Source organism: Jaculus jaculus, chromosome 17 (assembly GCF_020740685.1).
Source record: "Jaculus jaculus isolate mJacJac1 chromosome 17, mJacJac1.mat.Y.cur, whole genome shotgun sequence".
Taxonomy (NCBI): domain Eukaryota; kingdom Metazoa; phylum Chordata; class Mammalia; order Rodentia; family Dipodidae; genus Jaculus; species Jaculus jaculus.
This window is the reverse complement of record NC_059118.1, coordinates 32212077-32234257: the sequence shown is the minus strand read 5'-3', so window position 1 is coordinate 32234257 and position 22181 is coordinate 32212077. Positions and strand designations below refer to the sequence as shown.

The 22181-nt window shown below is 52.1% G+C and overlaps 1 protein-coding gene across 1 annotated transcript in view; it reads right to left on the bottom strand.

Moving 5' to 3' along the window:
- The window catches only part of Spsb4 (splA/ryanodine receptor domain and SOCS box containing 4), an 87632-nt gene extending 67615 nt beyond the window's left edge, over nucleotides 1-20017 (bottom strand). Inside the window, exons 1-2 of the mRNA XM_004663613.2 lie at nucleotides 19634-20017; nucleotides 1395-2255 (exon numbers count right to left, since the gene is read on the bottom strand). Of these exons, the coding sequence (XP_004663670.1) occupies nucleotides 1395-2088 (694 nt within the window). The 5' untranslated portion in view covers nucleotides 2089-2255; nucleotides 19634-20017. The remainder of the gene's footprint in view (nucleotides 1-1394; nucleotides 2256-19633) is intronic.
- Nucleotides 20018-22181: the final 2164 nt, after the last annotated feature.

The window sequence follows — 22181 nt, the reverse complement described above, 5'->3', positions numbered from 1 at the left end:
TAGGAGATTAGTTGGAAAGAAGAAGGAATTCAATGAAGGGGGGATTCAGGAAGGGGGAAAAGGGAGGGTGGTGGGAAGGGATTATGATAATGGTATATTGTCTATATATACACGGAGGTTTCCAATAAAAAAATTAAAAAGTAAAACAAAATGAATCAACCAGAACTTGGGCTGCAAGTTCAAACCTCTGTGGGTGTTGGTAGGGATGTGGGACGAAGACTATGGACAGGGGCTGGTGGGCTGAGGTACTGGTTACTCTTCTCACTGCTGTGGCCACACACATGACCAAAAAAAGAAAAAGAAAAGAACTTAAGGGCGGGCTCACTCTGACTTACAGTGTAGAAAGTGACGCAGTCCACCGTGATGGCAAGGTGGCAGGAGCGTGAGGTGGCTGGTCACTCTGGGGCTGTAGTCAGGAAGCAGACCGTGGACAAGAAGGACACCTGGCTGTGGCACCTCACGGCCTGCCCTCAGCACTGTGATTCCTCCGCTAAGGCTCTACCTCCTACAGGTTCCACAGCCTTCAAAACAACGCCAGCGGCTGGGGACCAAATGTCCAGACACATAAAACGAGGAGGGATATTTCACATTCAAACAACGGCAGCTGGTACTGGGAATGGACGAACCAAAAGTGCTGGGATGCAGCTCAGGCTGTGAGGACCCCAGGGGTCGCCTCCGCCCCCTGCCACCTCAGTGACGCCCTCCTGAGTTGTGACTATGTTACATGTTGTCACTGTGCTTGTGTGCAGAGGAGGCCTGAGTGCGTGCAGTGAAAGCCGGGGACCCAGGTTCGTTGGCCACAGAACATTCCCAGCAGCTGCTGGGACAGTGCACACGATGTACGTTGCCAGTTCTCTGGACAAATCAGAAGATTTCCCAGCGGGGTGGGGGGGGGGTGCCTCATTTGACAAGCCCACCAGCAAGAGCTGGCATTTCGGTGTTCAGAACCACAGGCGGCAGGTGACAAGCGACAAGAAATGACAGCTGTTAACATTGCCTATTACTTTACCAGTACCTGGTGTCCATGGCACTCCAGCTCCGAGGCTGTGTTCTCCTGACACCATGCCACTGTGCCCAGGTTGAGTCATTTTGTAAATCCTTTGGACGGCCTGAATAACTGGCATCGAGCACCACTACACAACGCCCTTATAAAGCACCAGTCACTGTTCTAAACACACACCTGTTTGACCTTCATGAGTGCCCCTAGGTTATGATCCACAGTGCCATCCGCAGATGACAAGCCCCGCACAGCCCCAAGTCACCAAGAATGCAAAGAAGTTGCTCTACACTGCAGGATGATTCCAGCTATTTAACCCGCCCCATTCCCCCCTGCCCACATTTCCCCTAGGACGGGCACCCGCTGAAACCCTGCCCTCCTAGGCCGGCTCACTTACGGTCAAGGCCATTGATGTAGCGCATGGTGACTTCGCAGTGGCCCCACACGGCACTCACCACCGGGTATAGTTTCTTGCCCTTGAGGCCTCGGAAGGCCACGCCCAGGTACTGGCCATCCACGATGAAGCTGAGTGTGCCTTCGTCCATGTCCAGCACCACCAGCAGCGAGTCGGGCAGTGCAAAGGCCTCCTCGGGCCCCAGGAAGGCCGGGTAGGCCACTCCAGGCCGATTCTTGCCGTCGTGGTAGAGGCGGCTGCGGCCCAGGTCCCAGCCCCAAGACTCGGCGTCGCTGCCCACCAGTGCAGTGTAGCCCACCGAGTGCAGGGGGGCACGGGCTGTGGCCACGCCCACCACTGCGTGGGTGCCCCGCTGCCGGGCCGGCCAGTGGATCTGCCAGGCATGCAGACCTCGCGCGTGGCCCACCTTGCCGCGGATGCCGTCGGTGCTCTGCGCCACGGGGTGCCGGTGGAAGGTGAGCCGATCGTCGTCCTTGACGAAGACGTTGAGGGAGCGGTCCTCGGGGTTCCACGCGTGTCGCAGCTGCACGGCCAGCCCCGCCGCGGGCATGTCCAGCAGCTGGTCCAGGCGAGCGGGCCTTCCCGGCTCCACGCCCCGCAGCTCCCGCTTGGCTGGCCGCAGCGCAGGTTCTCGAACCTCCACGGACTTGAGGCTCCCGGAGAGCTTCTGACCCATGGCTCACTGTGGGGAGGGGTCACAGCACGCCGCCGCCGCCGCCGCCGCCGCTACCTCGCCGGGGCCTCCACCGCCACCAGCCCGGGATAGACCCCGGCACTTGGAACCAGGCTTCCGGGTGGTAGACGCCCACAGCCTCTGCCGGGCTGTGGCAGGGGCCCAAGCTCCTAGAAGGAACCAAAAGACACACAGGTCATGAGAGCGACATGCATTTCCCTCGCTTTGTTTGTGACCAAGCCTTGGGGGAGCCCTTTGCATGCATAGTAATTACCAGCATGTTCACACCTCGTACTTCCCTCTTACCTGAAGTCTGCCAATGTTCCAAGTAGTTACATTTACTCTTTTAAAAATTTTTTTCTTTTTTTTTTTTGGGGGGGGGGTTTCGAGGTAGGGTCTCACTCTAGCCCAGGCTGACCTGGAATTCACTGTGGAGTCTCAGGGTGGCCTCGAACTCACGGCAATCCTCCTACCTGTATCTCCCGAGTGCTGGGATTAAAGGCGTGCGCCACCACGCCCGGCTTAATTTTTTTTTTTTTTTTTAACTTGAGAGCGGCAGAGAGAGAGAGAGAGAGAGAGAGAGAGGGAGAGGGAGAGAGAGAGAACGAGAACGGGCACGCCAGGGCCTCCAGCCACTGCAAATGAACTCCAGACGCATGCGACCCCTTGTGCATCTGGCTAACGTGGGACCTGGGGAATTGAGCCTCGAACCGGGGTCCTTAGGCTTCACAGGCAAGCGCTTAACCACTAAGCCATCTCTCCAGCCCATAGATTTACTCTGTCTTCTAGTCCCAAATATGTACGTCACTAATCCCATCTGATGGAGAGGTTAAGTAATGAGCCAGTCCTACAGCTAATAGGCCAACAGTGAAACCGAGGTCACCTACTTGCAGAGCTTGGGCTCTGCCATTGAGCGCCCCGGGAAAATAAGAACTGTACCCACACACGCTGGCATGCTTAAGTGAGGAGGCCACAGCCAGTTAAGGTGTGGATCACTGGTTCCCAGACCTGGCAGAGGTGGGTATTTAAAAAGCCTGTAGCCAGGGTTGGGAAGCAGGACTGAGCCATTAGGGTCACTCAGGAACAAGCACACAGGCAACTGTCTAAGGACGGGGTGCTGTCTCCATGGGAAAAGTAAAGAAGAAAGGAGAGATGGTGTCCAAGCTCTGGAGCCAGAGAGCACACTGCATGAGGACCCACCCCTCTGACCACTCAGTGTCTCTAGCCTCTCAGCATTGCTCCTCTGAGAAATGGGGACCAAACACCTCCCTCCAGGTGGGATGAGAATCTGAGGCAATGTCATAAAGGGCAAGCCCTGGAACTCCATGGCAGGTCTTCTTTCTGACTGTTTTTGGGACCCACAGGGACCTCTTTCTCTGGGATGTACCAGTATTTTTTTCTGAGTATATGCAAGTCATTGACAGGCCCTCCATTAGCATTCTCTGATGCCCAGAGCACCCCTTTTCAAGGAGAAGGAATTGGCCTCTGAAAGGCAAGCCAGAATCCAGGGATCTTGGGATGCCTGGATGGCCCCTGGTGTGGGGGGAGGACAGGTCCCCTCCAGAGCATAGGCCTGTGCAGTCTGCCCCCTGGCCTGGGAGTGGCTTGGCTCAACCCCCTCCTCAGGACAGATGAAGTTTTCCTGCTTCATCCTAGCTACATCTTGATTGTTAACTTGACTGGACTAAGAAGGAGATTAGGGTAGCATTCCTCTGGGTGTGTCTGTGAGGACATTTCCAGAAAGGATTAACTATGGGTGGTACTATCCTGCAGGCTGGGGTCCAGACAGAATAAAAGGGAAGAAAGAGATGAGCGGGGCGTGGTGGCGCACGCCTTTAATCCCGGCACTCGGGAGGCAGAGGTAGGAGGATCGCTGTGAGTTCTAGGCCACCCTGAGACTACGTAGTGAATTCCAGGTAAGCCTGAGCTAGAGTGAGACCCTACCTCCAAAAACCAGAAAAAAAGAAAAAGAAGGAAAAAGAGAGCTGCTTGATGCAGGAATTCATTCTCATCTTCTCCCTCTCTCTCACTCTGTCCTGGCCACCATGATGAGCTACCATGCCTCCTTGCCATTATGCACAGAACCCCTGCAACTGTGAGTCAAAAAACAAATCTGTCCCCTCTTACATTGTTGTGTCAAATATTTTGTCACAGCAACAAAAGTAACGAACACAGAGAACAGATACCAAGAGCAGGACTGGTGTGACTATTCCTGATTTAGTATAGATGATTTTGCAATAATTTGTTGATGGAATTCAGGAAAGTTGGAGATGGGAGTTAGAGAAAACCCAGCATGCCGTCAGCACAGCTGGTGGGCTGATGCTGGTGGGAACTCAGAAGACCAGAATGCTGGGAGGAAGCGACCAGCAGAGCTTTGTACTCATCAGGTTTCAGGTAGGAACAGGACTGGGGGCTGAACAATAGGAATTGGCCATAACCCAATCATAGGCTCACAAAGTAGTTTTTATCTCATTTGAAACTTGGTCTTTGGGACAGTGAAGATGGCTCCTGTGGTTAAAGGTGCTTGCTTGCAAAGTCTTCTAGCCTAAGTTCAGATGCACAAAGTGGCACATGTATCAGGAACTCCTTTATAGTAGCAAGAGGCCCTGGTGTACCCATACTCACTCTCTCTCCTCCCAAACAAAGAAAAACAAGACTTTGCCTTGCCAGGCATGGTGGCGTGGCGTAATTCTTTAATCTCAGTATTTGGGAGGCAGAAGTAGGAGGATTGCTGTGAGTTCGAGGCCACTCTGTGGTTACATAGTGAATTCCAGGTCAGCCCGGGCTCGTGTGCCCTACCTCAAAAAAAAAAAAAGACTTTGCCTTGAGAGGCGAGCTCCAGAATGCCCTGCCTTCGCAGAACACCCAGGGAAGTGTTTCCATATTTTTAGCTATCAAGCCACCATCCAAAGTGGCCTTGGATACTGCACGAGAGGTAGTATCTTCATGCATGAGACGATAGCTTTGCAGGCATGCAGACTGCAAAAGTTATTGGGTCACAGAGGTTCTACTTGGACTTCAAAGGAAGGCCTGGGTACCCAGGCAGTGAGTGCAGGCTCAGAAGCCCTGGAGACAGCCATGAGAAGGCGATGGGGGAAGCCGTGAAGGTGGGGCCTAAGGGGCGGTGGAGGCACTGGGGAGTTGGCCGTGTCAGAAACATGACCGTCCGGTGAGGACAGCAGCAGGCAGTGAGCACAGGCAGCCTAAGAGAAGCCACGTGGGCAGCCAATGACAAGGCCGATGACACAAGGCTGGCCAAGCCCACTGCCGCTCACATCGTCCTGACAAGTGCCCCGCATTTAGGGTTTGCCCTCCCGAGTTCCTGCCTCACTTTGGTTCCAGCTGCCCTTTCTACTCACCACCCTGCCTATGGGAGTGGAAATGTTTTCTTTACACCGCTGTATCTTGGAAATATGTAACTTGTTTTTGATTTTGTAGAGGCTCACAGATTAATGCATGCCTTGAAGCTCAAAGGACATCTTGGACATGAACTTTTGAACAATGAACAATGTCTGAACTGCTAAGACCTTGGAGACATGTGAGATAAACTAAATGCAGTTTGTATTAGGAGATAGAAATGAGCTTCTGGGAGCCAGGAATAAAAATGTTACGGTTTGAATACCAAGTTGACCCAAGATGGACCTACCTGTGGTGGTGAATTTGGGGTCAACTGCATAGCACTGAGAAGTGCTTAGGAGTTAAGTAAAGCACACCTCTGGTGCTAATGCAGGCATGCTCTGTGTGCTTGCTGGCCTCCATGTGAGCAGCACGCTTGGTCCTGATGAACTGAAACTCCTGAATCAAAATAAATCCTCCCAGCAGGGTGTGGTGGCACATGCCTTTAATGCTGAGCACCCAGGAAGCAGAGGTAGGAGGATCCCCATGAGTTGGAGGCCACCCTGAGACTACATAGTGAATTCCAGGTGAGCTTGTGCTAGAGTGAGACCCTACCTTGAGAAACCAAAAGAAAAAAAAAAATCCTTCCTCCCTTCAGGTGGTTTGTCACAGAGAAGAATGCCTGACAGTACACCATCAAGCCCAGGAGGGGAAGGACGGAGCCTTGCCTTCACTAGGCATGGACACGAATACTGAGGCTTTATTTTGTAACCCTCCAGTTTCATTCTCCATTCTCATTTTTCTTTTTCTCTTTCTGTTATCAGACTTCAGTTTCAGCTGGTGTCAGCCCTATTGAGAGTTCTGGGTGATGTTTTATTTGAGAGCATCCCAGATCACATGAAAATCTGCAACACTAGACAGTTTTAAGATGGCACAATGAAGTTATTCATTTTCATATCTAGAATCATCCAAAATCGAGAAGGAGAAACAAAACTGCGAACTCCCTCTTCAGCAGAACCAGGACACATCTGTGATGCAAACCAGAGCTTCTAACGCAAGGCCACCCGAAGCCGTGACGCAGAAGCTGGCGTCTATGGTAGCAGCTCATGCTCCCCAAGGAGGAAAACAATGGCATCCAATCAGGAGCAGCGGGGACAACTACACAGTGTGGAGGTGGGGGTTGCCAGGCAGGGATTGCCAGGCATGAGGAGGACAGGGCTCACGGGAAACCACAGACCCGCCATCTTCACAGGAAGCCCTGTGTTGATGAGGCAGGATGGAGGAGGGCTCCAAATTGGGAGAAATCCACAGAGACAGCTCGTGGCTATCCAAGAAGCAAAGACTTAAAAGAAGTTACTAAGGCAAGCTGGGCGTGGTGGCACACAGCTCTAATCCCAGCACTCGGGAGGCAGAGGTAGGTGGATGGCTGTGAGTTTGAGGCCACCCTGAGACTACATAGTGAATTCCAGGTCAGTGTTAGGCTAGAGAGCAAGACCCTACCTTGAAAAACCAAACAAATAACTCACTAAGGCAGTCCTGGGAACCAAGTTTCTGCGAGCCTCAGAACTCTCCTGTGCTTTTAGCATAATTTCTGACACCTCCTCTTCACACACTGACTACAAAATCCTAATTCCAGGGAGCTGCCCTCTTCCAAAGAGGGGGCCGCATGGGAGACGGGTAAAGCTCAGAGAAACGGGGAGTGAGAAAAGATAAAAACAAATATGAAAATTTATCACTATAAACAGCTGCCACAAGGCAAATAAAAACTGTGCCCAAATCTGTAGAGTTCCTCTGTAGTTGCTCATTTCGACTTCTACATTTGTGTGTGTGTGTGTGTGTGTGTGTGTGTGTGTATGTAAATATGGCACACGTGTCACAGCGGGCATGTGGAGGTCAGAGGGCAACCTCAAGGTGTCTGTCTTCTACCTTCTTTTAAGATAGAGTCTCTCTTGCTGTTTTGCCACTGCATGACCAGACTTGTTGGCCTGGGAGGCTTCACCTCCCATTGCCATAGGTGTGTTGAGGTCACAGATTCACGCCCCACTTTGTGTGCTAGGGTGGATTGAACTTGGGGTGGCAAACAAGCACCTTTAACTGCTTTGCCCTCTCTCCAGCCCTGTAGTCACTCATAGAAAGCTAGTGCAGTCTAACTGAAATATTAAATTCACATAGTTATTTTAAAGGTAACTTCCAGGCTAAAGAGATAGCTTAGTGGTTAAGGCACTTACCTGTAAAGCCTAAGGATCCAGGTTCAATTCCCCAGTACCCATGTAAATCAGATGCACAAGGTGACACATGTTCATTTGTGGGGTTCATTTGTGGTGGCCAGAGGACCTGGCATGCCCATTCTCTCTCTCTTTCAAATAAATAAATTTTTAAGGACTGGAGAGATGGCTTACTGGTTAGGGTGCTTGCCTATGAAACCTAAGGACCCAGGTTCAATTCTCCAGAACCCACATAAGCCAATTGCACTCGATGGTACATGTGTCTGGAGTTCATTTGCAGTGACTGGAGGCCCTGGTGTGCCTATTTTTTCTCTCTCTCTCATAAATAAATAAAAATAAAATATTTTAAAAAAATAAAAAGATAATTTCCACAACCCAAAGTAAGACACAAGCCTTCCAAGTTGTTGGAAGGAACAGAACACAAAGTAAAGCAGAGCACATCCTGAAAGGTTTTGTTTGAAGAAGCAACCGAAGCAAGAAGACGGAAGGACATAAAATGTGGCCGTAAAAATAAGACCGAAGTAGTAACCGTGCCCATGAGGGCCCAAAGCAATCTACTCGAGAAAAGATTCCGAAAGTGGTAAGCAAGACAAAATCCATACCACGTGCTGCTTCGTGTGTACGCCATCCCAAAGCCAGGCGGGCTGGGGCTGGAAATACTGGACAGACAATACAGAGTGAACTGCACGCTCCCCCACGATGGAACTGTAGCCTTAGTTTGAGGTAAAGTTGATTTGGGGGCAAAAGGTTTCAAATGAGACAAAGAATACTTTACAGTCACAGAGACTGTGACCCACGGTTGAAGGTCAAGCAGAGCAAACAACAGCCCAGAGGAAATGCTGGAGAAACACAAGAAGAGCTCTGAGATACATAGAGGCAGGTCATTTAATCCCCCCTCCGCTAGCTCATGGTGGGTCAGTTAAGCAAGGGAGTAAAGAAACAGAAGAGGCGGGCCCTGCAGTTAACGAGGTAGGTCGTACCGCAAAAGCAAAGGCAGCATGCTCTTGCAGGTGGTTCCTGGAACCACCAAAAACCTCCACAGATATCAGTCCACAGATAAAACCTCAGAAAGCAAAACAATACCAAATTTGCTTCCAGAAAAAAAAAGTACAAACCAATCACAGAATCATGGATTATTTAAGTCCTACCACTCAGACATTAAAGAAAAAACATTTTAAGCAACATAAAATTTCAAGATATATGGGAAATAACAAAAGCCTGTCTATCAGAACCTATGGGGTGCCTCTGAAGCAGTGCTCACAGGACTGATGTGCTCATGATAATAAATTTTTAAATGAAAATATATGAACTAAGCATAATTCACCATTGTAGTAGCAGGGCGTGGTGGCGCACGCCTTTAATCCCAGTACTCGGGAGGCAGAGGTAGGAGGATCACGGTGAGTTTGAGGCCAGCCTGAGACTACACAGTGAATTCTAAGTCAGCCTGGACTAGAGGGGAAAACCTACCTTCAAAAACAAAAGCATAGCAAAACAAACAAACAAACAAAAAAGGCTGGGTATGGTGGTGCATACTTTTAATTCTAGCACTCACAAGCAAAATAGGAGGAGCATCATGAGTTTGAGGACATCCTGAGTTTACATAGTGAATTCCAGGTCAGCCTGAGCTAGAGTGAGACCCTACCTTAAAACCCTCCACCTCCTCCCCAACACACACACACACACACACACACACACACACACACACAGAGAGAGAGAGAGAGAGAGAGAAAAATAACATAAGTAACCGAAAACTCAAGTACTGGTTCTTTAGGGGAAAATACCACAAAACCAAAAAAATATATATAAACCATATAATTCAATCTAGCACACTATATTTTCTGGTAATTATTATACTATTATGTATTGTATAAGCTTGTCACAGTAATGATATGTTTCCTCGATATGGTCTGATGAAGTGGTATGTTCTCTCTGTGGTCTTCCCTCCCCAAGCCCATAACCACAGTCTAATCATGAGTATAACAGAACAAATTCCAGTGGGGCCGGGGCCATCCAACAAGACACCTGGCCAACACCCCGCTACACTGCCAAGCTCACTAAAAACACAGGAAGTCCTAGCAGGTTCTGTTTTGCAATAGCAAGAGACACACACATGCACATGTGCAGAAAGAAAATCAGTAAATAAATAAAAAGATAGCAGGTGTGGTGGCACACACCTTTAATCCCAGCACTAGGGAGGCTGAGGTAGGAGGATCACTGAGTTTCAGACCAGCTTGAGACTACATAGTGAATCCAGGTCAGCCTGGCTTATTGTGAGACCCTACCTCAAAAAGCCAAAAAAAAAAAAAAAAAAAGGCAGAGTTGGCCTCATCTTGAACTCAAAGTCTCCCCTGCTCCTATTTTCTCCATCACTAACCTCATACCAGCACTTACCCTGCGCCAGGCTCAGAGAAACAGGCTCAGAGCTGCTGTTTAAGGGGTCCTGGGGCTCACATGGCTGGTAAGTAGCGGGAGGACCGCCACAGGCCAAGCCTACACTCTGTTTCTTCCAGATTGTTTGGAGCAAGCCTCTCCGTAGCCCTGTCACTGTGTGTGACCCTTCTTCTTGATACCCTGCAGTTGCTGTAGTTTGGGGGAGTCCTAAAGCATAACACATTTGAGAGCAATGGCCCCTGGGTAGTTTCTTTCTAGTGCTTGGCTGTCCCATCCTAGGTCAAAGGGCACAGAGCTCTCCCTCCAAGTCTCTGGGCCTACTAGTGGCGGTCAGAGCTCCCAGAAGGTTCTAGCACTGGGAGTGTGATGGGGTGGACATACTAATAGACTGTCCCTTCACTGCTCCCCAGGGCAAGGCCTTTTGTGTCCATTAATGGCAAGCCTTTAAGAAAACCCAGGGCTGGAGAGATGGCTTAGCAGTTAAGGCGCATGCCCACAAAGCCAAAGAACCCAGGTTCAATTTCCCAGGGCTCACATAAGGGAGCACATGCATCTAGAGCTCATTTACAGTGGCTGGAGGCCCTGGCATGCTCATTCTCTCTATCTGCCTCTCTTTCTCTCTCTCTCTCTCTTACACACACACACACACTCACAAATAAATAAATAAAAATAAAGTAAAAACAGAAAACCCAGCAGTAGCCCCAAATAATGAAGCTAGGAGACTTGGGTGGGTTAGACTTTCTGCCTGTCCTCTGGGCCCTCAGACATATGAGGAAAATGCTCCTGACTCCTTGTTCAGCTTGCCTATCATTGCAGGGGTCAGGTGCCAGGCAATCAAGAAAAGACAAGAGCTTCTCTAAATTGTGTGTGTCCCCTGATAGGATGGCACCATCTTGTCCAGAATTGGTGGTGTGGAGGTGTTTAGGAGTGGAGCTCCTTGACTTATTCCACCTCCTCCAAGAAGCCACCCCTAGGCTGGAGAGATGGCTTAGCGGTTAAGCGCTTGCCTGTGAAGCCTAAGGACCCCGGTTCGAGGCTCAGTTCCCCAGGTCCCACGTTAGCCAGATGCACAAGGGGGTGCACGTGTCTGGAGTTCGTTTGCCAAGCCCTGGCGCGCCCATTCTCTCTCTCTTCCTCTATCTGTCTTTCTCTCTGTGTCTGTCGCTCTCAAATAAATTTTAAAAAAAAATTAAAAAAAAAAAAAAAGAAGCCACCCCTGATTCTCTGGACTCCAGGGGTCTGCTCAACCTCTCTGCAGCCCAAGCCAGTCGGGAAGAGGATCTTTCTGTCCCCGGCCTTCTGCACTCCTGAGGACAATTTATGCCTGCATGTCTCTGCCACCTAGGGAGCACCTTCTGTCTTCAGGAATGCCATCAAGGGCTTTAACACAAGGCAGTGGGCACACACGGGCAGGGGAGTGAAGGGCCCCCACTCAGCCATGCTCTCCGTGGGCTATTTCGGAGGACGGCCCAAGAGAAGCAGCGGGGGGGGGGGGGGGGGGGGGAGGCAGGGACACGGACGCCGCATCATCCTCTGGGCAGCTGGCTCTTGGCTGTCTCCAGTTGCCCCTTGGTTAGACACTGCTCTGAGCCTTCCGTGCTTCATTTACTCATTCAGCAAACACTTAGTAGATGCCTGCTGTGTGCCAGCCACTGTGCAGCTGAGAGCTGGAGACACAGCAAGTGGCCTCAGCAGGCTCTGTCCCTGTCGTCCCCCCCCCCTGTCTCCAGCCAGCCACAGTCCTTCTGTTGATTCTCAGCAGCACATGGCACACAGGCCACGCAGTAGAATCTAATTTCCTTGTAGGATAACATCACCACGAAACCCAGTAAACAGCGGGTACACTGGGCCACACCAAAGGGCCCCGAACCAAAATGAGTGTGTATGCCATGCTTGGTTAGCAATGCTTAATGACATTACCCTGAAGTACCCACTCTGGGCTTCTGAAATGGCCTAGCATGAAAACAAAATCCCAAATTGCTTGTTGCCCTTCCTGGAGCCCGGGTGGGTGTTACCAGTAGGCCAACGAAGGGACACGAGGAGGCCTTGCTCTTTAAGAAGCCTTGGCGGTTTGCAAATTAGGATGCACTGTCTTCAGTCAAATCAGTCTCAGAGGCCTGCTGGCTGGGTTTAACAGGCCAGGGGTCTGCCTGTAAGGGGTCCAAAAGCAGCAGACATCTGGTGATGGCTGATTGACATGCCTTCCCCTCAGTGTGGCCTTGGGGTTTAGCCTTGCAGGGGCCAGGGGGCCAGGGCAAGTCAAGCCTTCCTTTTAACCAGCAGTAATGATGTCCCCCTGGGGATCTACAGCTGCAGGAAAGTATAAAATCTAATCACTTCCCTGTAGAGAAGTGGACCCCTAAAGGAGCCCGATCCAGTGACAGGTGTGAATAATGACAAGACCATAGAAAGAAAGGCAGTTTGACACCACTAGAACACCTTTGCTAGGGTGCGCATCACTTTCATCCCTGCCCTGTCACACTTGTGAAAACATGAGGCAGACCAAACCAAGCTCCCCGGTTAAACTTCTCCTAAGGGCTAGCGGAGAGAGCCCTCGTAAGGCTTTCCGTCTAGCCCTGTCTCGCAGCATGTCCCACGTCCCCAGCCACCGCACTCAGTGAAACCCTCCACTTCCCCACAGCCTTTCTCAGTTCCCGGACTGGCTGCCACTGTCCCTCCCCATTCCCGCACCTTCCCCTTGTGCGTATCTATGGGAATTTCCATCTGACTTGTCATTAACACCTCTAAGGTGTCCCCACTCCCACCTTGTGCTCTCGTTTGTTCCCACCACAGGACTTATCACAAGGGACCAGACTGGATAACTCAACGACAGGGGCTGGAGTTCCCAGAACTGCCCCCACAGAGACCTGGTTTAGGGAAAACGGTGGGGGGACTGTCTAAGGACTGCAGTGTGGACAAACAGGTGAAGCACTCCCACTGGGAATATTCAAACAGCCCATCTCTTGTCCTTATCCATCAACACTCGCCCCTGTGCTGAGGACCAGGGCTACCCCCAGGCCCTGGGTCCACTGGAATGTTTTGAGCTTTTCTTGCTACAAATGTTAAGCTGAGGGGTTGTTTTATCAAAAGACACTCATTCAGAATAAAGCCAGTGAATGAACTACAGAAACCCCAGGGCTTTATTCACAGATGTCCATTGGTTTCCCCCATAATAAACACAGGGAGTTCACACTTCAACAGGCTGGACCAGCCTTTCTTCCCCCCCAGGGTTCACAAAGGCAGCCATCTGTCCAGCTCTGGGCAGGGCTCTCTCCCAGCTCCTCCTGGAGCTGAATCAATGAGGCTTCCCCAGCCTTGCCTGGGGTTTCCATGGGAATCCTCCCACGAGAGACTGAGCCAGGGGTTTCCGAGGTGGAAGCTCAGCTGCTAGCCAGGGTGCTCTGCAAGGTCATTTGAAAGAGACATAGTTCTGGGCTGGTGAGGCCAGGTGTGGTCCTGGTCACCCGTGTGGCTGCTCCCGGCACGCGTGTTTGTAAGCAGAACAGCTGGTCTCGTGAAGCCCAGCACGGCTCAGAGCGAGGCAACGCATGAGGAGGGGTCTGAGGAGGAAGTCGTCAGAGGGACCCTCGGGGGAAGCTTCAATTACAAGAACACAGTCATCTGTAGGTCCAACCTCTCATTTATCTTCCAAGATGAACTTGGCCTACTAGGCATGACTGCTTGTATGAAAACAGGTGGCCTGGAAGAAAAGCAGAGCTCTTCAAGCCTCGCAGTCAGCCTGTGGGATTACAATGGGGACCTACTGGTCCCTTTGTTCAGCCTGTGGTTTCTCTTGGGGGTCTTGATATAGCAGGCATGGAAGGGGGAGTGGGAAGGAAGCAAAGATGACTCAGACGGGAGCAGGGACTGTGCACGTAGAAGAAAGCCACTCCAGGGCCAGCACTCCGGGTGACTTGCTCTCCTGTCTCACAGAACATGGCTAACGGGTGGGTTGCCTCTGTGGGCCTGTTAAGGAGCGTAGCCCAGTCATTTCTGCAAAGGGTGGAGCAGCTTTCCTACCTGCCCCTTGAACACAGCACTGGGCCACATCCTTGACTCTGCCCCCTCCTCTCTGTGCATGTGATCGTAACTCCTTGCACTGCTAGAATCCCCCCCCCAGGTGCTCTGAGCCCCGGCTGCCCTCCCCAGCACTGGACCCACTCTACCTGAATCTTGATCACTTGGAACTCCTTCAGGTGCCTTATGGAACCCCTTTCGGTCATAAGCCTCCTACTGTGGGCATGCCACCCTCTCAGCATGTGGAACGTTTGGGACCCATTGGGAGCTCAGAATCATCCATCCTCACCGAAGTCAGCCTGCCCCATCCCCACATTCCTCTCTGCATGTCCCTGCTTCTGCGACAGGTCTTGCTTCTATCTCCCTCACTCACTGCTTTCCACTTTCCCTGTCTCTCCCACGCACTGCCTTCATCTTCCCCTACACACCTACTGCAGTGGGAGCTGGAGAGATGACTCAGTGGTTAAAGCACTGGCCTGCAAAACCTAAGGACCCAGTTTGATTCCCCACTACCCATGTAGAGTCAGCTGCACAAAGTGGTGCATGCATCTGGAGCTCATAGCTGTAGTGGGTAGAGGCCCAGGAGTGCACAGTCTCTCCCTCTCTTTCTCTTTTGCTATCTTTCCCTGTTTGTAAATAAATAAACACAACATTTTAAAATATATATTTTACTTATTTATTCGAGAGAAAGAGGCAGAAAGAGAGTCTGTGATTCCCATCTTTGCCCCTTACCCATCTTCCCTGCTAACAAGAGAGTAAGTCCAATCAAAGTGTCCACCCAGCTGCTCATTCGAATCTCCACCTCTTAGGTTGGCATCCAAGGGCCCTTGAGGCCTGTTCCTGCTTATTTCTCCCACAGTCAGCCTCTCTTTACCAGTCATACCACACTCTCCTCAAGTTGGCAAGAGGGTGCACTTCATATCTAGGGGCATCTGATCCTTCCCACTTTCCCTACCTACTGACATTCCTTCATGCCCTCTCCATGGCACCCGCCACTCCACTGTATCCTCTTCTCTCTATTCACCTTGTCCTTGTCCTAGCTTTACAGCCCTACCGATGACTCCTGTGCCACGTGCTGTGTTTATTGCAGGGGAGCCAGCGCCCAGCCAGGTGCTATGTGGCTCCTAGATCAGCACACAGCCTGGTACCTGCAACCTCTGCTATATTAGGAGGCACTTAATCAAAACCAGGTGTGGTGGCACACACCTACAATCCCCATATTTGGGAGGTGGAAGTGAGAATACTGCGAGTTTAAGGCCAGCCTAAGCTATAGTATAAGGTTCAGGCTAGGTTGCATCTTCTGGTGTGGCTTGCGTTTTAAATTTTATTTATTTATTTATTTATTTGAGAGAGACAGACACAGAGAGAAAGACAGATAGAGGGAGAGAGAGAGAGAATGGGCGCACCAGGGCTTCCAGCCTCTGCAAACGAACTCCAGACGCGTGCGCCCCCTTGTGCATCTGGCTAACGTGGGACCTAGGGAACCGAGCCTCGAACTGGGGTCTTTAGGCTTCACAGGCAAGCGCTTAACCGCTAAGCCATCTCTCCAGCCCATGGCTTGCGTTTTTATCAACAGGTTTTCAAAATTAAAGTATATATTTCAAGTGGAAACTAAGTTCTAAACTCACGGTGGGAAGCAAGAATCCCAAGCAGTCAACTTGTCCTGGGCCAACTTTTTCTAAAGGGCCACCAAGTTGATAACTGATTTGTTTTTTTGGTTTTTTTTTTTCCCAAAAGATGAACCAGACCACTGTGCCCTGAAGCCTCAGATCACATCTTGTTTCTGAGTAGCAGCAGAAAAACCAGGTTGCTTATGTAGTAGTGATCACGGGTTATTTTAAATGTGTTGCTGAATTTTACATTTTTATCAATGGTCATTTTTGGCCAAGTATGAATGGTCATGTTCACACAAGTTAAATGCATATGTTGCATACAAGGGTTTTTTGTTTTTGTTTTGGGTTTTTGAGGTAGGGTCTCACTGTAGCTCAGGCTGATCTGGAATTCACTATGTAGTCTCAGGGTGGTGGCAAACTCACCACTATCCTGAATGCTGGGAATAAAGTCATGTACCACCACACCAGGACAATTAAAATTTTTTTGTTTTTTTTTTATTTATTTGAGAGGAACAGAGAGAGAAAGAGGCAGATAGTTAGAGAATGGGTGTGCCAGGGTCTCCAGCCACTGCAAACAAACTCCAGATGCATGAGCCCCCTTGTGCATCTGGCTTACGTGAGTCCTGGGGAATCTAGCCTCGAACGAGGGTCCTTAGGCATCACAGGCAAACGCTTAATGGCTAAGCCATCTCTCCAGTCTCTAACTTTTATTTTTAGTGCTGACCAGGAGAGGCTTCTTTGACCTAAGTCCCTCCATCTCTTTGACTTTCCTCATTCAGCCGCTTGTTCTAGCTTGGGGGTGGGGCTGGAGATCTTTTGCTTCTGGGCCAGCAGAAGAGGACCCTTTAGAAAGCATGGCTATGTGACAAGCCAGGCAGCTTAGGAAAAAAGTAACAAGCTGGCATGGTGAGGTGCGCTGCTCCTTGTTCGAGGGCAAGGAACTTGCCTTTCGCTGGAGCCTTGGCTATTTCTGGGGACAGGAGCGACGACCCCCAGACAGGCCTGCCTGGGTGATGAATGGTTCTAGTTTTGTGACAAGCCAGAGGCCCAGAAAGGGAGTAAGATCTTGAAATCAAGCCTTGGAGCAAAACCAAGATCTGAGGCCAGGGCCTCGGAGGTGGGGAGAGAGGCAAATGAAGAGGCAGGGTGGCAGTGCCCAGGGACCAGGCCTGGTCACCCTGCTCTATCTCGATCTGGTTCATGGCAGCCTTAGCGAGGAAGGAATTTGACCTCTTTACCTTTTACTTATTTATTTATTTATTCTTGAGGCAAGGTCTCATTCTAGCCCAGGCTGACCTGGAATTCACTCTGTAGCCTCAGGGTGGCCTGGAACTCACTCACGGTGATCCTCCTACCTCTGACACCCAAGTGCTGAGATTAAAGGCGTGCGCCACCACACGCAGCTATTTATTTATTTTTGAGGCTGGGTCTCTGTCTAATTTAGGAAGACCTGGAACTCACTCTGTAGCCCAAGCTGGCTTCAAACTGATGGTAATCTCCTACCTCAGCTTCAAGAGTATGAGGATTACAAGGATTAGCCACCACACTGGCCTCTGCAGTTTTTTTTTTTTTTTTTTTTTTTGAGGAAAGCTCAATAGACTAGCCTTTTTTTTAATATGAGAGAAAAAAATGACTCATCAAGGCCTCTAGCCACTGAAATCGAACCCCAGATGCTTGTGTCACCTTGTGCACACGTTTGACCTTGTGCGCTTGGGTCACATTGTGTGTCTGGCTTACATGGGACTAGAGAATTGAACATAAGTCCTTAGGCTTCACAGGCAAGCACCTTAACCACTAAGCCACCTCTCCAGGCCCCTCTCTGCATTTTCAATTTCCTTTTTAATTTTTATTTTTACTAGAGAGAGAAAGAAAGGCAGGGAGAGAATGTGAATGGTTGCTCCCACTGCAAAAAGAACTCCAGACACATGCACCACCTTGTGCACATGGCTTTATGTGTGCACCGTAGAATGAAACCTGGGTCCTCAGGCTTCACAGGCAAGTGCCTTAACTACTATGGCATCTCTCCAGCCCTAGCATGCGTTTTTCTTACCGGGCAAAGTAGAATATATAAGCTTTCATGTTTTTGTACTTCACTTATGGACAAATCGGATTGAATTCTCTGTAGTCTGTCGACTTGAATCTTTTCCTCAGTGGTGAACCACTCTCCTAGTAGGCACAAAGCCCTGGCTACCATTCCCAGCTCGCCCTCTCCCTCCGTCTTTTGCATGTTTAAAGAGACATACCCATTGCAATAGAAATGTAAATTCTCTCCCTGGCTGGCCATATGTCTTTTGACTGTTTAAGGCAATTTCCTTTTCTTGCAGATTTTTTTTAAGTCACTGAATTTAATCGGTCTTTAAAATAAAAGAGAAATGCAAACAGGAAAGATATTTGAGTGGGATAGCTGGTAGATTGTATTCTGTTTGCCATGTGACAAAAGTGGCTTAAATTCTTCTTATTTCCATTGTCAAGGAAGATGAAGCATGGAATCAGAGCGTGTCTCAGAGAGTGACTGTGCCCTTGTGCACAGCGTGGCACACCACCTTGGACATGTTAAACTACAAACTGGACTGACGTGCAGCCAGGATCTGAGGGACTCTCCCCTCAGCTGCAGGAGTTAGCTGGAGGACCTGGGCGCCACGGAGGGGAAACAGGCCGACAGACCTGGAAAGCCTGACCTCCCAGTACCACTGGGCATGCTGGGTAGACTGAGTTCCACGAATAGCTTTCCCTGAACAACTTCCAGGTTTAGGCTCATCAATTTGCGGGGACAGAAGATGAGTGGGAGGATAAGGGGCTCAGATTTCCTAAGGGAAAACTTTTAGGTTCACATCCCAAATCCTAGAGGGGGAGCGTGGGGCCCAGAATAGCTGGGGGAACCTTACAGAGCTGGCTCAAGGTCACATCGCTGGCGGAGCGGATGATGGAGGCAGGATTCAAACCCAAGCCCCGACTCTGGAACCCAGAGTTCTGGATCTACCTGAGATGGCCCAACAAATGCGCCCTCCTCCCTTCCTGGCAACAGCAGCGGCAGCGGAAGGAGCCAGCGCTTGGCCGTGGGGCGGCGGCACCAGCACTCCCCGGGCCTCTCCAGTGAGTCAGAGGATTGGGGCTCCGAGTCCTCTCCTGGCTTGGGGCCGGAGGCGCGTCCAGCACTACCAGGTCCGACACATTTGCGGCGCTCGAGGCCCTGGCGTCCTCCCCGCTTTCCAGAGCCCCGCGTCCAGGACTCCCGGAGCCCCGGGGGCCTCCAAGTTTGTCTCAAGCAAAGGCCGGGAACTGGCCGCGCGCAGCTCTCCAGCTTCCACTGCCCCAGCGTCGGAGGACCCAGCGCAGCCAGCACTGTCCAGCGCCCGCCGCGTACCAGGCGCTTCACTTCCGCAGCTCAGAACCCAGACAGGCAGGAACCCCCCCCCACCCCCAGCCGCCCAGGAATTACTGTCCCTGTCACACACAGAAGGGTGCGGGCTGCTGCAGCTCTAGAAAGTTGGCTAACATGCCCGGGCTCACACGCCTAATCTCAATGCTAGCTAACGACCGCTCGTTTCCTGGATGCCACGCACAGGTCTCCGCGCAACCGCTTAGATCCTTCCATCACACTGGAGAAAGGTGCACAATTATCATATCCCCATCTCACCGATTTGGAAACCGAGGTGAGGTGCTTGACCCAAGGTCACCCAGCCAGCGAGTGACGAATGTCGGGCTGAAACCCAGAGGGGTGTGCTGTGTCCACTACACAGCGAAGCAGCGGGCTTTGAACCCACGGTCCCAGAGGCTGGTCACAACGCACCAAGCTGCGCGCAAACCAACCAGCTCGGATTGCCACAATCCGCAGGGATATTCGGAGTCCGGGGCGGGAGGGGAGGGACACAGGGACTCCAAAAGCACCGGCTGTGCTCGAGGCTTGCTACCAGATCTCAGCCCCGGGTCCCCATCGCCCCTTACCAAAAGCTGGAAAATACTCACCATAAAAGAGGGCGAGCGCCTGCCCGGGAGGAATCCCCAGCGCCCGCAGGTCCCGGACTCCGGGAGGGAGGTCTGCTGCCGCCACCGCCCACTTAGGGGCGCCCGAGCGACCCCACGGATGCTGGCTTCTTCCCCTGCAGCCAGCCGGGCGTCCTCCGGGTTGGTGCCAGGCGGCAGCGCCCCCTCTCCCCGCAGGGTGGCCTGGAGTTGGGGACGTTCTTGGCGAAGTTGGCGTTCGGACCCAGCGACAGATCACCTGGGATCGGGCCCGGAATGGGGACGCACCGGATGGCGCCGATCCGAGGGACGCGCCGAGGCCCGCGCCCTAGCCGCCCCTAAGCTTGGCGCCTGACCCGGAGGGCGGCGAGTCCCACGCTCAGGGCGCACGGGCCGCACCTCGGCCACCCGATCCCCGAGCGCCTTGCTTCGGGCGCACGCCGAGGTGGCTGCAGCGGTAGCCGGGGCCCGGACAGCTGTGCGCTCATCGCCTTCCCCAGGGGCCGGGCGCCTTTGTGCACCGGGCACGCCGGCCGCCGCGGCCGGCTCTGGATGCTGCAGCCACCGCCACCGCCGCCTCCCCCTCCTCCTCCTCCTCCTCCGCGGCCGCCCGCTCCCCGCCTTCCCAGCCGGCCCGGAGGCTGCAGCTGAAAGCCGATCCGGCTGAGCTCATCCCTGAAGGCCACTAATCCAATAGCCGAGGAAGGCGCGGCCGCCGGGAACGCCCCTTCCCCCACCATCCCGCGCCCCGGCCGTCCCAGCTCGGGCCGCTGCCGGCGCCGCCACCTTCTCGAGGCCACCAGCTGGCGGGTGGGGGAAGTGGAACGAGCGTCCGCGCCCCGGGGCGGGAGCCGCGCCGTCGCCATTCACTCGTCGGCCGGCCGGCCCAGGCACTCGCTCCCTCGCGCGCTCATTCATGCGCGCCGGTCCTCCCCCATTCATTCAAGCGCGCCGGGAGCGCCAGGGTGGGTGCCCCGGGGGCGGGGTGGAGGGAGGGCAGGAAGGAGGAGACACGCACACGGCCGTCCGAAGCTTTGGTGCCTGGACTCAAAGACACGTGGGAAACAGCAGCTGGAAAAGAGCCCTACGTTAGGGCAGGGAGGTGGGTCTCTGTCCAGCCCGCTACCAGCGCCAATGGCTGATGGCGATCGGGCAGCTTCCTTGCTGGCTTGGCAGCAGAGATAAGAAGAGCGTGTGGCCAGAGCAAGAGAACCCTTTTGTATTTGGCATGTTCGCTTCCTTGGGGAAATTGAAAGTTTCTGGCCAGGGTGTCCTGTCTGTGGACCCAGCGCTGACATCAGGTCCACTCCACAATTTTTACTGACCCTGGTTGTCCCTCGCAAAGAACCTGGATTGGATAGTGTTCGTTTTATCAGGGACCCGGAAGACAAGTCTTGGCAATTCAACCCCCTGAGTGAAAGGTGTTGAGGGGGCCTCTGGGGCTTTCCTCCTTCCCACGCCGGCCAGGGCAATCTGAGATTATTTCCTCCCGAAGTGGCTGCACGAGGACATGCGAGCCGGGGCAGGTGACAGCATAGCCCCCCCCCCCCCCCGCAGGCACCGAAGACAGCAGCGTGTCCTATGGTTGGAACCACAGCAGGACGTAAGATGAAACTGCAGGGGTCCTTAGGGTCTCGGAAACCATCCAGAGGGCTTGGCTTTTCCCCAAGACCAGGTTGGCAGGCCTTTTCACCCTCATAGATTGGATGAAAGATCTCTCCACAGCAAAGATGGATGGATGGTAGAAATCAGCTTGGACACTACTTCAAAGATCCAAGCCAAGAAAGAAAGGAGAGTGCTGGGCGTGGCAGTGCACACCTGGAGTGCCAGCGCTCACACCCAGGAGGAGGAAGCAGGAGGATCTCCCTGAGTTCTAGGCCAGCCTGAGACTCCACAGTGAATTCCAGGTCAGCCTGGACTAGAGCGAGACCCTACCTCGAAGAAAGAAAAAAGAGAGAAGATGATGCTTCAGAAATCAGGATAGCTAAGTGGGGTGGCAAAACAGCATATTGGTAAGGAGTGGTGGCACATGCCTTCAATACCAGTACTTGAGAGGCAGAGGTAGTAGGTTTCCTGTGAGTTCGAGGCCACAGTGGGACTACAGAGTAAGTGCCAGGTCAGCCTGGGCTAGAATGAGTCTACCTCAAAAGAAAAAAAAAAGTTAAGGGCATATTAACCTTCGTTACTGTTTGCATGTCTGTTTTTTGTTTGTTTCTAAAACTAAAGCCTGGTGGAGGGTACCTATACCTATGCCCTCCACACCCTGTGTCTGCTTAGAAGAGCTGCTGGAGTACACTTTGAATTGATCCACATACTGATTTTCATCCCTGGAATCTCCTCCCTCCCCTTACCAAGAAGCTCCTGGAACATCAGTTCTTCCAGCTACTTCAGGCATGGACAGGGCCAGGCAACAAGAGGCAGAACTGAGGAAAGATAGGCAGCGGAGGGAACTTAAACAAGTCTTTCTGGAGCTGGGGAGATGGCTCAGCCGTTAAAGGTATTTACTTTCAAAGTCTGATGGCCAGGTTCAATCCCCCAGTACCCACGTAAA